The 12,574-nt window shown below is 39.9% G+C and overlaps 1 protein-coding gene across 1 annotated transcript in view; it reads right to left on the reverse strand.

Moving 5' to 3' along the window:
• Nucleotides 1–12,574, reverse strand: part of SRBD1 (S1 RNA binding domain 1) — a 167,088-nt gene that overhangs the window by 23,607 nt on the left and 130,907 nt on the right. Inside the window, exons 17-18 of the mRNA XM_083361548.1 lie at nucleotides 3,859–3,965; nucleotides 547–723 (exon numbers count right to left, since the gene is read on the reverse strand). Coding sequence (XP_083217674.1) covers nucleotides 547–723; nucleotides 3,859–3,965 — 284 coding nt within the window. The remainder of the gene's footprint in view (nucleotides 1–546; nucleotides 724–3,858; nucleotides 3,966–12,574) is intronic.

Raw genomic sequence — 12,574 nt, forward strand, 5'->3', positions numbered from 1 at the left:
TTAATTATATTTATTACATTTGATAGTTTCTTTGTAAGAGTAAACAATATTTATTAAAGTTAAATGGATCAATATCTCAACTTTTACCTCACATATCCTTCCAAGGTGATTCATAAGCAACATTTACTATTTTGTAAATACAAAACAAATGGTATCAACATATAACAACTCAGCGTGTCTTCCCACATGGCAGTTGATGAGGATGGATGGGAGGTTGGAGTAGTGGAAGCTTAGTGGGGAAAAACTGTCTTGTCTCCATCTGTATGCTTATTTCATTATGTTAAGAGATGGTAATTAATATCTAAAAGCTGAGTTATAAACTTCATAGCTGAGCTGAGATGTGAATCTATGACACAACTAAATCACATTGGCTTTCTATGACCCCTCTTATGCTATAATTGACTAAATGTCAGACTACAAATTACTTTCATCCTAAATTCAGACTCTCAAAGATTCTAACCTATTACCTTCTGGGGGTTTTCTTATATCAAATCTCTACTTACATGTGGAAAATAAGTAATCAACCTCACACCCTTTTAATGTTACCTGCAGAATGATCTGATGTATTCCTGATTGATTCTGATAAAGCCAGCACATTGTTGAAAGGATTTTGGTCCCAATCCTTTGACATCTTTAAGCTGTTCCCGATTGATAAATGGTCCATTTTTCTCTCGCCATTCAATAATATTTTTAGCCGTGTTGGCATTCAGTCCTGCAACATGTCTAACAAGCATAGTAAGAGAAGTTTTGGAATTACATTTCATAAAAGGAAGCAATAAGCAATATCAAAGCAACATAATACAGAGACTGCTTGCTTTAGGGTGATTGGAAAAAAGCTTAATTGTAGCTGCCCTACTGTTGAAGTGATAAATCCAGAGATCTCCATTCAAACAATGGCTTTTTCAGCTAATAATACAGGATAGTGCAGTTTTACTAATTCCGAAAGCTTAAGTGTTGGTTGGTTTCCCTATAACATTTCAGACCTATGAAACTTTACCACAGTTATGTTTAAGAAAAACACAGTCGAGAAGGAGGAGAAATACTTGACAGATAGCAGCCAGGATATATTAAAAGGAGGGGAAACCAAAACGGAGGAGTATAGCAAAGGAGGAGCTTCTCAAATACAGAAACTAAGCATCAGAGTACATTTAGTAACTGTGTGAGGAAGCCTCATTTTGTAAAACTGTAACTTAACACTTTCTTATAGATCAGGGGTCCCCAACCCTCGGTCTGTGGATTGGCACCGCTCTGTGGCATGCCAGCAACCAGTCCGCGCAAATAAGCAAAGCGCCCTCCGCGGGATGCAGGCAGCATCCAGTCCGCATAAAAACCTTTCTCCATGGAGCCTTTCCCTGGTGCTCAAAAGATTGGGGGCCAATGTTATAGATCCAAACTCAGAAAGAATAAAATCAAGCAAGTAACATAACAATATGAAGAAAGAAAACCAGCAGAATTTCCCAATCCACGCACAGGACTATCTGCGCCTAGTGAGTCTAGGTCATGGTCTTGTGCCTGCTGCAGTAAGACCTGGATCTCAGGAAACAAGTTAGTTCCCTTGAAACCAAGATGGTTGAGCTAAAAATGGTTAGAGAGTCAGATTGGTATGTAGAAGAGATCTTTTGGAATGCAATAACTTTGTCCTACTCCCAATATAAAAACTTACCTACCATTAGGGTGAAGAGAAATCTTGGGAAAAAAGTACACTTACGAGACGAGACATTACTACAGAAGAAGGCAATTTCTTAGGTGACAGGTCTAATAACAAAGATTTTAATCTGAGGCTGGAGGGCTTTTGATTTAATATCTGATCATATAATACTCTGATGTGGGGTGAGATATAAGTGTTATGGAACCTACAGGAACAGTGCCTACAACGCTGTTACATTTAACCTTCATAAAAATGGCAAATAGCAAACAAGTCATGTGAAGTGACAGTTGATTAAAAAATAGGGAACTACTGAAAAATGCAGAGCACTGGTGCAAAACAGACTGCAAGTACATGAGAGCCTAATCTCTTAATAATGCCTGGAAGTAATTTAAAGCCACAATGACTGATGGCCAATTGGAATGTATAAGAAAGGTTTAGCCACAAAAAGACCAGCAAGGCTTTCTAGCAATTTTCAGGAAGCTATAGACGTTAAAGCTTCCTTCAAGAAATGGAAATCTTATTCAAGAACTAAAAGGAGCAGTAACTTTGTCAGAAAAAAACAGTAATATGATAATAGTGCAAAATAGTAGTTGAGAACTATAAGGCAAAAAACACATTAAAAGAAGCAAAAAAACAAAATAAAAAAAACCCTATCAATATATTCAAAGGAGAAAGCTGGCACAGAAGTGATTGGGTCATCAGAAACATAACAATGAAATGAAAGTTTAAGAGATTGCAGAGGAACTCTGAATTATCTGCAGGTAATATAAACTTGCACAAGAAAGTTATCTGAACCTGTGTTACATTTATCAGAAGGAATTCAAATAAATTAAGCAAATTGCAGAAAGTAGACATTATTCTAGGATACTTTGAGAGACTGCACAGCAACAACTCACCAGATCCTGATGATATCCACCCGAGAATTCTCAAAAAATCTCAGAGGTGAAAGTGTTTAATCTCTCAGCAAAAAAAAAAAAGATTAGAGGACTGGAAGGTAACTAATGTGACATCAATTTTAAAAAGGGAATTGGGAGATTATAGACTGCTCGGCTTAATATCTATTCCAGGGAAATTGATAGAAATAGGAATTAAAGAAAAATCAATAACTAGGAAGTCATAGAAATAAGACCTGCTGAAGTACGAATTCCACAAACTAATTCCTGCCTCAATAAATTTACCTGGTGACCACTTTGGAAACAGCTTTTTTCTGGATTACTTGCATCATATGAGCAAAGTACACAGGACAGAGATCTTTTTAATGGCAGTTTCCCTCCCAAGGTATGGATGCCCCCCCTTCCTACATTACTAACTTGTGAGGTGACAATGGTGGCCTTTTCTGTCATGGGTCATATCTCTTATATGTAATTTTGAGCTTATATTTAAATTATATTTGGTTGGATTTCTTGGTCTGATACTATCCAGATTATTGTCATGGTTCCAATAGAACCATGTGAATGAAGGGAGGATATAAACCATGAAATAAAGAAATGCATTCATAACAACAACAACAACAATAAAGTTGGAAGGGACCTTGGAGGTCATCTAGTCCAAACTTCTACTCAGGCAGGAAACCCTATATCATTTCAGACAAATGGCTGGCCAGTCTGTTCTTAAAAACGTCCAGTGTTGGAGCATTCACAGCTTCTGGAGGCAGGTTGTTCCACTGATTAATTGTTCTAAATGTCAGAAAATTTCTCTTTAGTTCTAGTTGCTTCTCTCTTTGATTAGTTTCCATCTGTTGCTTCTTGTCCTGCCTTCAGGTGCTTTGGAGAATAGCTTGACTCCCTCTTCTTTGTGGCAACCCCTGAGATATTGGAATACTGCTATCATGTCTCCCCCTAGTCCTTCTCTTCATTAAACTAGACATACCCAATTCCAGAGACTTTATAAATTCCAACAATTTTATAAACTGCTATGCCATATACAAACCATAGAAGGCTATTTCTGTTTTGGCTGTGGTGTTGGTGAAAGGGAGTGGAAGAACATTCAGATGTGCATATTCACTGCTAAGTAATAAAGAAGGGATTGATCTGTGGATACAGAGTTAACTTTAGCTCTGGTTGTGAAGGTGATTCCATTTACAGAACAAGTGTTACAGTCCTAGGAATAAAAATACAACTAGGGTCCAAGGAACTAGTCCAAAGATATAGAACCACTGGATGAATACTTTGAAATTTGAAACTATCTAAGTGAAAAATTTTCAAGCTCACCTTAATAACTTTTCTGAGCAGATGTTAATATCGACTCCTACGAAGCTAACACATTCCTCCACCACACCATCCAGGGTTGTTTTGAGTCGTGTCTGAGATACATCGTGCTGTAAATTGTGAGGGGGAGAGAAAGAGAAATCCAATAACACTTGAGTAGTATTTGATTACTATAGGATGGAAATTATTCAGAAATGAGAATTCCAGAGAATGGCAGTATTAATAAAACATGTGCGAGTATAACATTGACACATAAAAGAACCCAGCAGATGAGCATCTGATATACTGCCACTGTTTGTATTGTGGAACTGGTAGAACTCATTTGAATTTTATTTTTAAACTGCATATTCCCCCTCTAACCAGTTTTCAAGAACTTCAGATAGGCACCATATATATGACAGACAGCCTATCATGTTACCATTAAAAACAGAGACTCATAACAAGGCCAGACACATGCCTATTTTATGCAATTTTCTCTAAGAATGAAAAAGAGGAAATGAAGTGTTGGTTTTGCAAGTGCCAGTTTCCTCTAATGTTCATATTATGCAGTAAAGTATTTAAGAGAGTATTTATATTACAAAGTTTTAAATGCTGTAGTTGATGGTAAAGAAATTTATATTAAAGCTTTATGGTAAGAACGCCTAATAGCTTGATAGATTTGTTATAAAAACATTAAAAAGAAAATGTGAAACAGAAATTATGAGAAAACAAATTCTCTCTGTTAACAGTATATAAAAACTGGAATCTTGTAACAGTAACAGCTGATAGATACAGTGTAACAGGGATTGGGGTTTAAAAAGAATACATCACCAAAATCATTTTACCGCTTAATCTGTTTCTCATTTCTGCACAATGTATTATTAATATTAGCCTGTGCCTACTAATTTATTTTAAAACCTTTAAAAGAGTATTCTGAATTAAATCCAACTGAAAGCTAAGTAATTGGATGCTTAGCAATTGATTGGTGCAATTCCAACAACATTCAGGGGAAGATACACAGAAACACATGTACTGAATGGCTGTGTATTTTACAGTACATATATATTCAGTTTGAGGTCAGAATATAATTACAACATGTTATAATTATTAATTTTAAATAAATATTATTTACGGTTTTTTTTTTAAAAAAATGTTGCTAGAAGTGTAAAAGATCGATTTAGAATTCAGTGCATCAAAGTTGCCAGAAACTCTTAGCAAAAAGTTCTCCTCAAATAATTCTTTCCTTAGTGACAGAAATTCTGGTTCCAATCACCTTCGTTAAGCAAGATGGAGGTGACCACCTTGTTGTCAGGCCTCAAGTTTGTCCTGATGGAGTTTTAATACATGATTAACCCACCTTAATCTGCCTTCAAAATCTGCCAGAATTTCAGTACTTGGAACTACTATTCAGCTAGCTCTCCCTTCCCCAGGATGAAGTCAAATAATAGAAATTTCAGTTGAATGCCTGGAATTAACCCTGATTAACCTCAACGGAACTTTTGAATGGAAACTTATTGCCTTGCATTGTAAGTAACATGATTGCACTTAAAGATGAAAATAAGAAATGAAATAAGGGGCGGGGGGAAGGGAAATGAGAAAATGAAAACATACAGGATATGTTTCAATACCATGAAAATAATTACTGGCACTGGAAACTTTGACAAAAGTTGAATATTCTTTTTTTAATATATATATATATATATAAATTTTCCACATTTTTAAATCGGTCTGAACTCTCTTTTTTATACACTGGATACATACATTTAGTATAGCAATAAATGAGGACACAATTGCACAAGCCTTCCAGAGCCAAGGTACATGAACTCTTTGTAAGAGATCTCCCTATTCTATTGCAAGACCACCTGCTGCCATTGTCAACCTCCCATCGCCCGGTTCGCTCCCACAGAGTCGGCCTCCTCAGAGTTCCATCGGTTAAGCAATGCCGGCTGGCAACCCCTAGGGGGAGAGCCTTCTTTGTGGGTGCGCCGACCCTCTGGAATGAGTTGCCTCCGGAGCTGCGGATAGCCCCCGACCTTCGGTCCTTTCGCCGTGACCTGAAGACATGGATGTTTCAACAATCGGGCCTGGACTGACTATGGTTTTAAATTTGGTTTTATGGGGTTAAATTCTATGTATTGAAGATATCTAATGTTTAATTCTTTTTTAAATTTTGTATTTTCATGTTCTTTTTTAGTTTTTATTGTTGTGAGCCACCCTGAGTCCTTAGGGATATAAATATAATAAATCAAATCAAATCAAATCAAATCAATCAATCAAGTTGAGGACTTAATAAAATTACCATGTTGCTCTTACAAGTCACTTATAGAAAACTCAGTTGATCTGTAGTGGTTTTGTGATTTTTGGGCAATTAGGTTGGCTTCTACCTAGGATCTAAGATTATTTCACCCTATTTTATCTTCTAAACCAAATAGCTCTTTTAATGTTATTTTAACAATATAAGGTATGCTACCACATCAGATCACTTAGAATCATATTTGCATTTTATCCAAGTGTGATTAATAGTGGACTGATCTTTAATTAACTTCCAATAATTTCCTATTCTTTTATCATATTTCATCAGGTCTAAGTATGCTACTATTGAGATGTACAGCAAAAATATTGAGATATACTGTATATAATAAAGGCAAAGGTTCCCCGGCACATGCGTGCTAGTCGTTTCCAACTCTAGGGGCCGGTGCTCATCTTTGTTTCAAAGCCGAAGAGCCAGCGCTTGTCCGAGGACATCTCTGTGGTCATGTGGCCGGCATGACTAGAAGCCAAAGGCGCACGGAACGCTGTTACCTTCCCACCGTAGCGGTCCCTATTTTTCTACTTGCATTTTTACGTGCTTTCGAACTGCTAGGTTGGCAGAAGCTGGGACGAGTAACAGGCGCTCACTCTGCTACACGGCACTCGGGATTCGACCCGCCAAACTGCCGATCTTCTGATCGACAAGGTCAGCGTCCTAATAAGCAATAGTAAAAAATGTGTGTTCCTCAGGGTTGAAATGGTGGGGTTTTGGTTTTTACCAGTTTTGTTTCTTTCTTGCAATTTCTAATTACAAAACCAGATTAACATAAGTCAGTGAAGCAATGATGTTACCTAATATAGTAACGAAACTTTTGCAAGAAGAACGCCAAGTTCAACAAACACTAGAAACCCAACATAGATGATACGATAGGAAAATTTTCAGTGCTCACAAAAATACCAAATTTCACAGATATTCTAAAAGGCCATGTTGTTTACATATGCATCACGCTGCTGATTCGATATTCATTCTGCAATCAACCACATCAATATTCCAGAATCTTTTTCACAAGTACTAGAGAGCCATTTTGGTGTGAGGGTTAAGGCATCAGGCTAGAAAACGGGAGACCATGGTGACCTATGCACAAAGACAGCTGGGTGACCTTGAGCTAGTCACTTTCTCTTAGCCCTAGGAAGGAGCCACTGGCAAATGAGTTAAAAAAAAACCCTTGCCAAGAAAACTGAAGGGACTTGTTCAGACAGTCTCTGAAAATCGGAAATGACTGAATGGAAGGGAAAAAAATTATCACACAAAAAACTATGTATCTGTCTTTGTTAAATTATCAACTATTATTCATAGTCTAACTCATCATCTGTAATTCTGTCTTCTAAGGCATTAGTCGTTCTTAATTTCCTAGCCAAATAAAAAATAACATTAGGGCAGTGTGCAAGACTTATCTCCAGTGAGTCCTTCCTTCTCATTAGGTGGCCAAAGTATTTGAGTTTCAACTTCAAGATCTGGCCTTCTAAAGAGCAGTCAGGGTTGATCTCCTCTAGGACTGCCTTGTTTGATTGCCTTGCAGTCCAAGCGATTCACAGGAGTCTTCTCTAGCACCATAGTTCAAAGGCCTCAATTCTTTGGCACTCAGCCTTTCTTAGGGTCCAACTTTCACAGCCATACATTGCAACTGGCAAGACCATAGCCTTGACTATACGCACTTTTGTGATGTCTCTGCTTTTTAGTGTGCTGTCTAGATTTGCCATGGCTTTCCTCCCCAGGAGCAAGCATCTTTTAATTTCTTGGCTACAGTCCCCATCTGCAGTGATCTTGGAGCCCAGGAAAATAAAATCTGTCACTACCTCCATTTCCTCCCCATCTATTTGCCAGGAATTGAGAGGGCCGGATGCCATGATCTAGGTTTTCTTAATGTTAAGTTTCAACCCTACTTTTTCACTCTCCTTTTTCATCCGCAACAAGAGGCTCTTTAGTTCTTCTTTACTTTCTGCCATTAGAGTGGTATCATCTGCATATCTTAGATTGTTGATATTTCTCCCGGCAATCCTAATTCCAACTTTTGATTCATGTAGCCCTACCTTTCTCACGATGTGCTCTGCATATAAGTTAAATAGGCAGGGCGACAGTATACAGCCTTGCCGGACTCTTTTCCCAATTTTGAACCAATCAGTGGTTCCGTGTCCAGTTCTCACTGTTGCTTATTGACCCACATATAGGTTTCTCAAGAGACAAATAAGATGGTCTGGTACTCCCATACAATTGGGTGTATCTTTCTTTTTCTCCCTTGCCTTTCACTTTCCTCCTTTCCTCAGCTATTTGCAAAGCTTCCTCAGACAGCCATTTTGCTTTCTTGCATTTCTTTTTCTTTGGGATAATTTTAGTTGCTTCCTCTTGTACAATGTTGCGAACCTCCGTCCATAGTTCTTCAGGCACTCTATCAGATCTATTTCCTTAAATCTATTTGTCACCTCTACTGTATATTCGTCAGGGATATGATTTAATTCATACCTGAGTGGCCTAGTGCTTTTCCCTACTTTCTTCAGTTTAAGCCTAAACTTTGCAACGAGAAGCTCATGGTCTGAGCCACAGTCAGCTCCTGGTCTTGTTTTTACTGACTGTATAGAGCTTCTCCATCTTTGGCTGCACAGCACATAGTCAATCTGATTTCTTTGTTGACCGTCTGGTGATGTACATGTGTAGAGCCGTCTCTTGGGTTGTTGGAAAAGAGTGTTTGCTATGACCATCCTATTCTCTTGACAAAATTCTATCAGCCTGTGCCCTGCTTCATTTTGTACTCCAAGTCCAAACTTGCCTGTTATTCCGGTTATCTTTTGGCTTCCTAATTTAGCATTCCAATCCCCCATGATGATAAAGACATCATTTTTTGGTGTTAGTTCTATAAGGTGCTGTAGGGCTTCATAGAACCGGTCAATTTCATCCTCTTCAGCACCGGTGGTTTGGGCATAGACTTGGACTACTGTGATATTGAATGGTTTGCCTTGGATTCGAACTGAGATCATTCTGTCATTTTGGGGATTGTATCCCAGTATTACTTTTCCTACTCTTTTATTGACTATGAAAGCTACTCCATTTCTTCTCAGGGATTCTTGCCCGCAGTAGTATACCTGATGGTCATCTGAATTAAATTCACCCATTCCTGTCCATTTTAGTTCGCTGATTCCTAAGATGTCGATGTTCAGTCTTGTCATCTCTTGTTTGACCATGTACAGCTTTCCTTGATTCATGGATCTTACATTCCAGGTTCCTACAGAGAAAAAATCTTTACAGCATCGGACTCTCCTTTCACCACCAGATACATCCACAGCTGAGCGTCGTTTCAGCTTCGGCCCAGTTGCTTCATTCTTTCTGGCGCTACTAGTACTAGCCCTCTGCTCTTCCCCAGTAGCATATTGGACACCTTTCGACCTGAGGGGCTTATCTTCCAGCACCATATCGTTTTGACTTTTGGTACTGTCCATGGGGTTTTCATGGCAAAGATACTGGAGTGGGTTGCCATTTCCTCCTCCAGTGGATCACATTTTGTCCAAACTCTCTGTTATGACCTGTCCATCTTGGGTGGCCCTGCATGGCATAGCTCATAGCTTCATTGAATTATGCAAGCCCCTTCGCCATGACAAGGCAGTAATCCATAAAGGGGAAGGTGCTTATATATCTCCCTAAATCAATCTAGGTTTCTTAATCTCTATTGATTCTCCCTTTTTAGTCATCTGTCACTTTATCAGAAGTTCAGGATTTTTCAAAGATAAGAAATAAAAGTTCATCCAGACCACCAAGTCGCTTTAGTATCCTAGCAAGCAATTGAGCTGGTTCTGGAAATTTAATCCTATTCAGAATAATAAGGTATTCCCTGACCCATGTTTGTATTACTCCAAAGCTTCAACTTTGCCCTTTCATCTTGCTCTTTACAATTGACTGATAGAACACATGCTCTCTTGTGGGGAAAATAAAGCTCAAATGAGCTTGAATCCCAATGATTCATGAATATGGCTTTTTATTTCTGTCTGTAAATGTTACTTCAGTTGATACTGCTTTCCTCCAGAATGTGTTTCTGACTTTCTTATTTAAGCTATAGCCATGAGATTTCTCAACATCTGTTGAGTATAAAACTGACGATACATAGGAGTTGAGTAGCTGTGGATTTTAACTAAAATAAAATGTTTATTTGATTTCTAGGTCAGAAACTCTAGGGGCTACAGAACCATAGTTTCCTAAGGTCTGGTTTTAAATAGTTTACAGCAAATCACTGAAGTGGGAGCAATACAGATTTTCTTTAATAGCATCTTGTAACATTTATTGATTTGATTATAAATATATCTAAAGAGTAACAGAGTGAGCGCCTGTTACTCGTCCCAGCTTCTACCCACCTAGCAGTTCGAAGCACGTAAAAATGCAAGTAGAAAAATAGGGACCACTACGGTGGGAAGGTAACAGCATTCCGTGCTCCTTTGGCGTCTAGTCATGCTGGCCACGAAGACGTCCTCGGACAAGCACTGGCCCTTCGGCTTTGAAACGGAGATGAGCACCGGCCCCTAGAGTTGGAAACAACTACCACGCATGTGCGGGGGAACCTTTACCTTTTTATATCTAAAGAAATCATTTTTGCTTGTTTGATAATCTCAACTCATTATAAGCCTAGCTTTCCTAACATACACTTACCAAGTCCAAGCTACCTGTTCTGGGCACATCCTTGGTATTCCTTTGACCATATTTAGTTTTTGCTCTTTCTATTTACCTTCTGGGAGAAAAATGAAACTATTTGACAATTGATGGCCCTCAGAATTTATACTGCACAGCTGGTACCTGGCCAAATTCTACACCAGCATTTCCAGAGTAAACACATTTAAAATATGTGATCCAAAATCCTGAAAGAACTGTGAAGAGCAGTTCCTTAGATGCAAGCTAAAGGCATCATCTGTATTCTACTGCAGTGTAAGTATATATGGCTGCTCTTAAAGATCCCTCACACTGCAGCTAATCTAAAACGGAGCGGCATGGATAATAATAAGTATGGCACAGAATGCTCATGTTTCTGCTTCATTGGTTGTGCTGGTTGCCAATTTGCAATTCCAGATGGTTAGCACATTTAAAGCTCTTCAGCGTATAGCAGGGGTCTCAAAACTTGGCCGCTTTAAGACTTGTGGACTTCAACTCCCAGAATTCCTCAGCCACCATGGCTGGCTGAGGATTTCTGAGAATTGAAGTCCACAAGTCTTAAAGCAGCCAAGTTTGAAGACCACTGGCTTATAGGCTCTTGCTATCTGAGGGACCATTTGTCTCCTGTGGCCTATCTTGGTCATGATTTGTCAGCTTGCTCCAGGTCCTCTGGATCAAATGGTCAAGGTTAGTTTAGTTTAGTTTAGTTAGTTTTATTGGATTTCTATACTGCCCTTCTCCCTAGGGACTCAGGGCGGTTCACAGGGCATATATAAATAGGTATACAAAAATTAAAAGAGAATTAAACCATGCCCAATTAAAATACAGCAATAAAAAATAAAACCAATTAGAAAACCCATATTCCCCTTCAGGCCAGACCAGCTAACTCGAACAAGTGGGTCTTCAACCCGCGACGGAAGGATCGGAGGTCCGATGCCATCCGGAGCTCAACCGGCAGTTGGTTCCATAGTGCCGGGGCACCCACAGAGAAGGCCCTCCCCCTGGGGGCCACCAGTCGACATTCCCTGACTGGAGGCACCCTGAGGAGGCCCTCTCTGTGGGCACGCACAGGGCGGAGGGGAGTTGACGCCGGCAGCAGGTGGTCCCCGAGGTATCTCGGACCCATGCCATGTAAGGACTTAAGGATCACAACCAAGACCTTGAACCTCACCCGGAAGACAACTGGTAACCAATGCAGCTCGTGGAGCAAAGGTGTAACATGGGAGTATCGGGAAACTCCCAAGACAACTCTCGCGGCCGCATTCTGTACCAGTTAGAGCCTCCGAGTGGTCTTCAAGGGAAGCCCCATGTAGAGAGCATTACAGTAGTCTAGGCGAGAGGTCACGAGCGCATGAGTGACCGTACACAGGGCATCCCGGTCCAGATAGGGCCGCAACTGGCGCACCAGGTGAACCTGGGCGAAAGCCCCCCTAGTCACGGCTACTATATGATCTTCCAGGGTAAGTCGTGAATCTAGGAGGACTCCCAAGTTGCGAGCCCTATCCACGGGGGGTAAGAGCTCACCCCCCATAGAGAGCGATGGAACATTTTGAATGTCCCAGGATGCCGGAATGTACAGCCACTCAGTCTTGTCAGGGTTGAGTTGAAGTCTGTTCCTCCCCATCCAGACCCGTACCGCCTCCAGGCAACGGGACATCACAGCGAGGGCATCACTGGGGTGGTTTGGGGTCGAAATGAAAAGTTGGGTATCATCAGCATATTGATGATACCCAACTCCAAAACCACGAATGATCTCACCCAGCGGTTTCATGTAGATGTTGAACAGGAGAGGCGAGAGAACCG

The sequence above is a fragment of the Vipera ursinii genome (genome assembly GCF_947247035.1).
Source record: "Vipera ursinii genome assembly, chromosome: 1".
In the NCBI taxonomy this organism is placed as follows: domain Eukaryota; kingdom Metazoa; phylum Chordata; class Lepidosauria; order Squamata; family Viperidae; genus Vipera; species Vipera ursinii.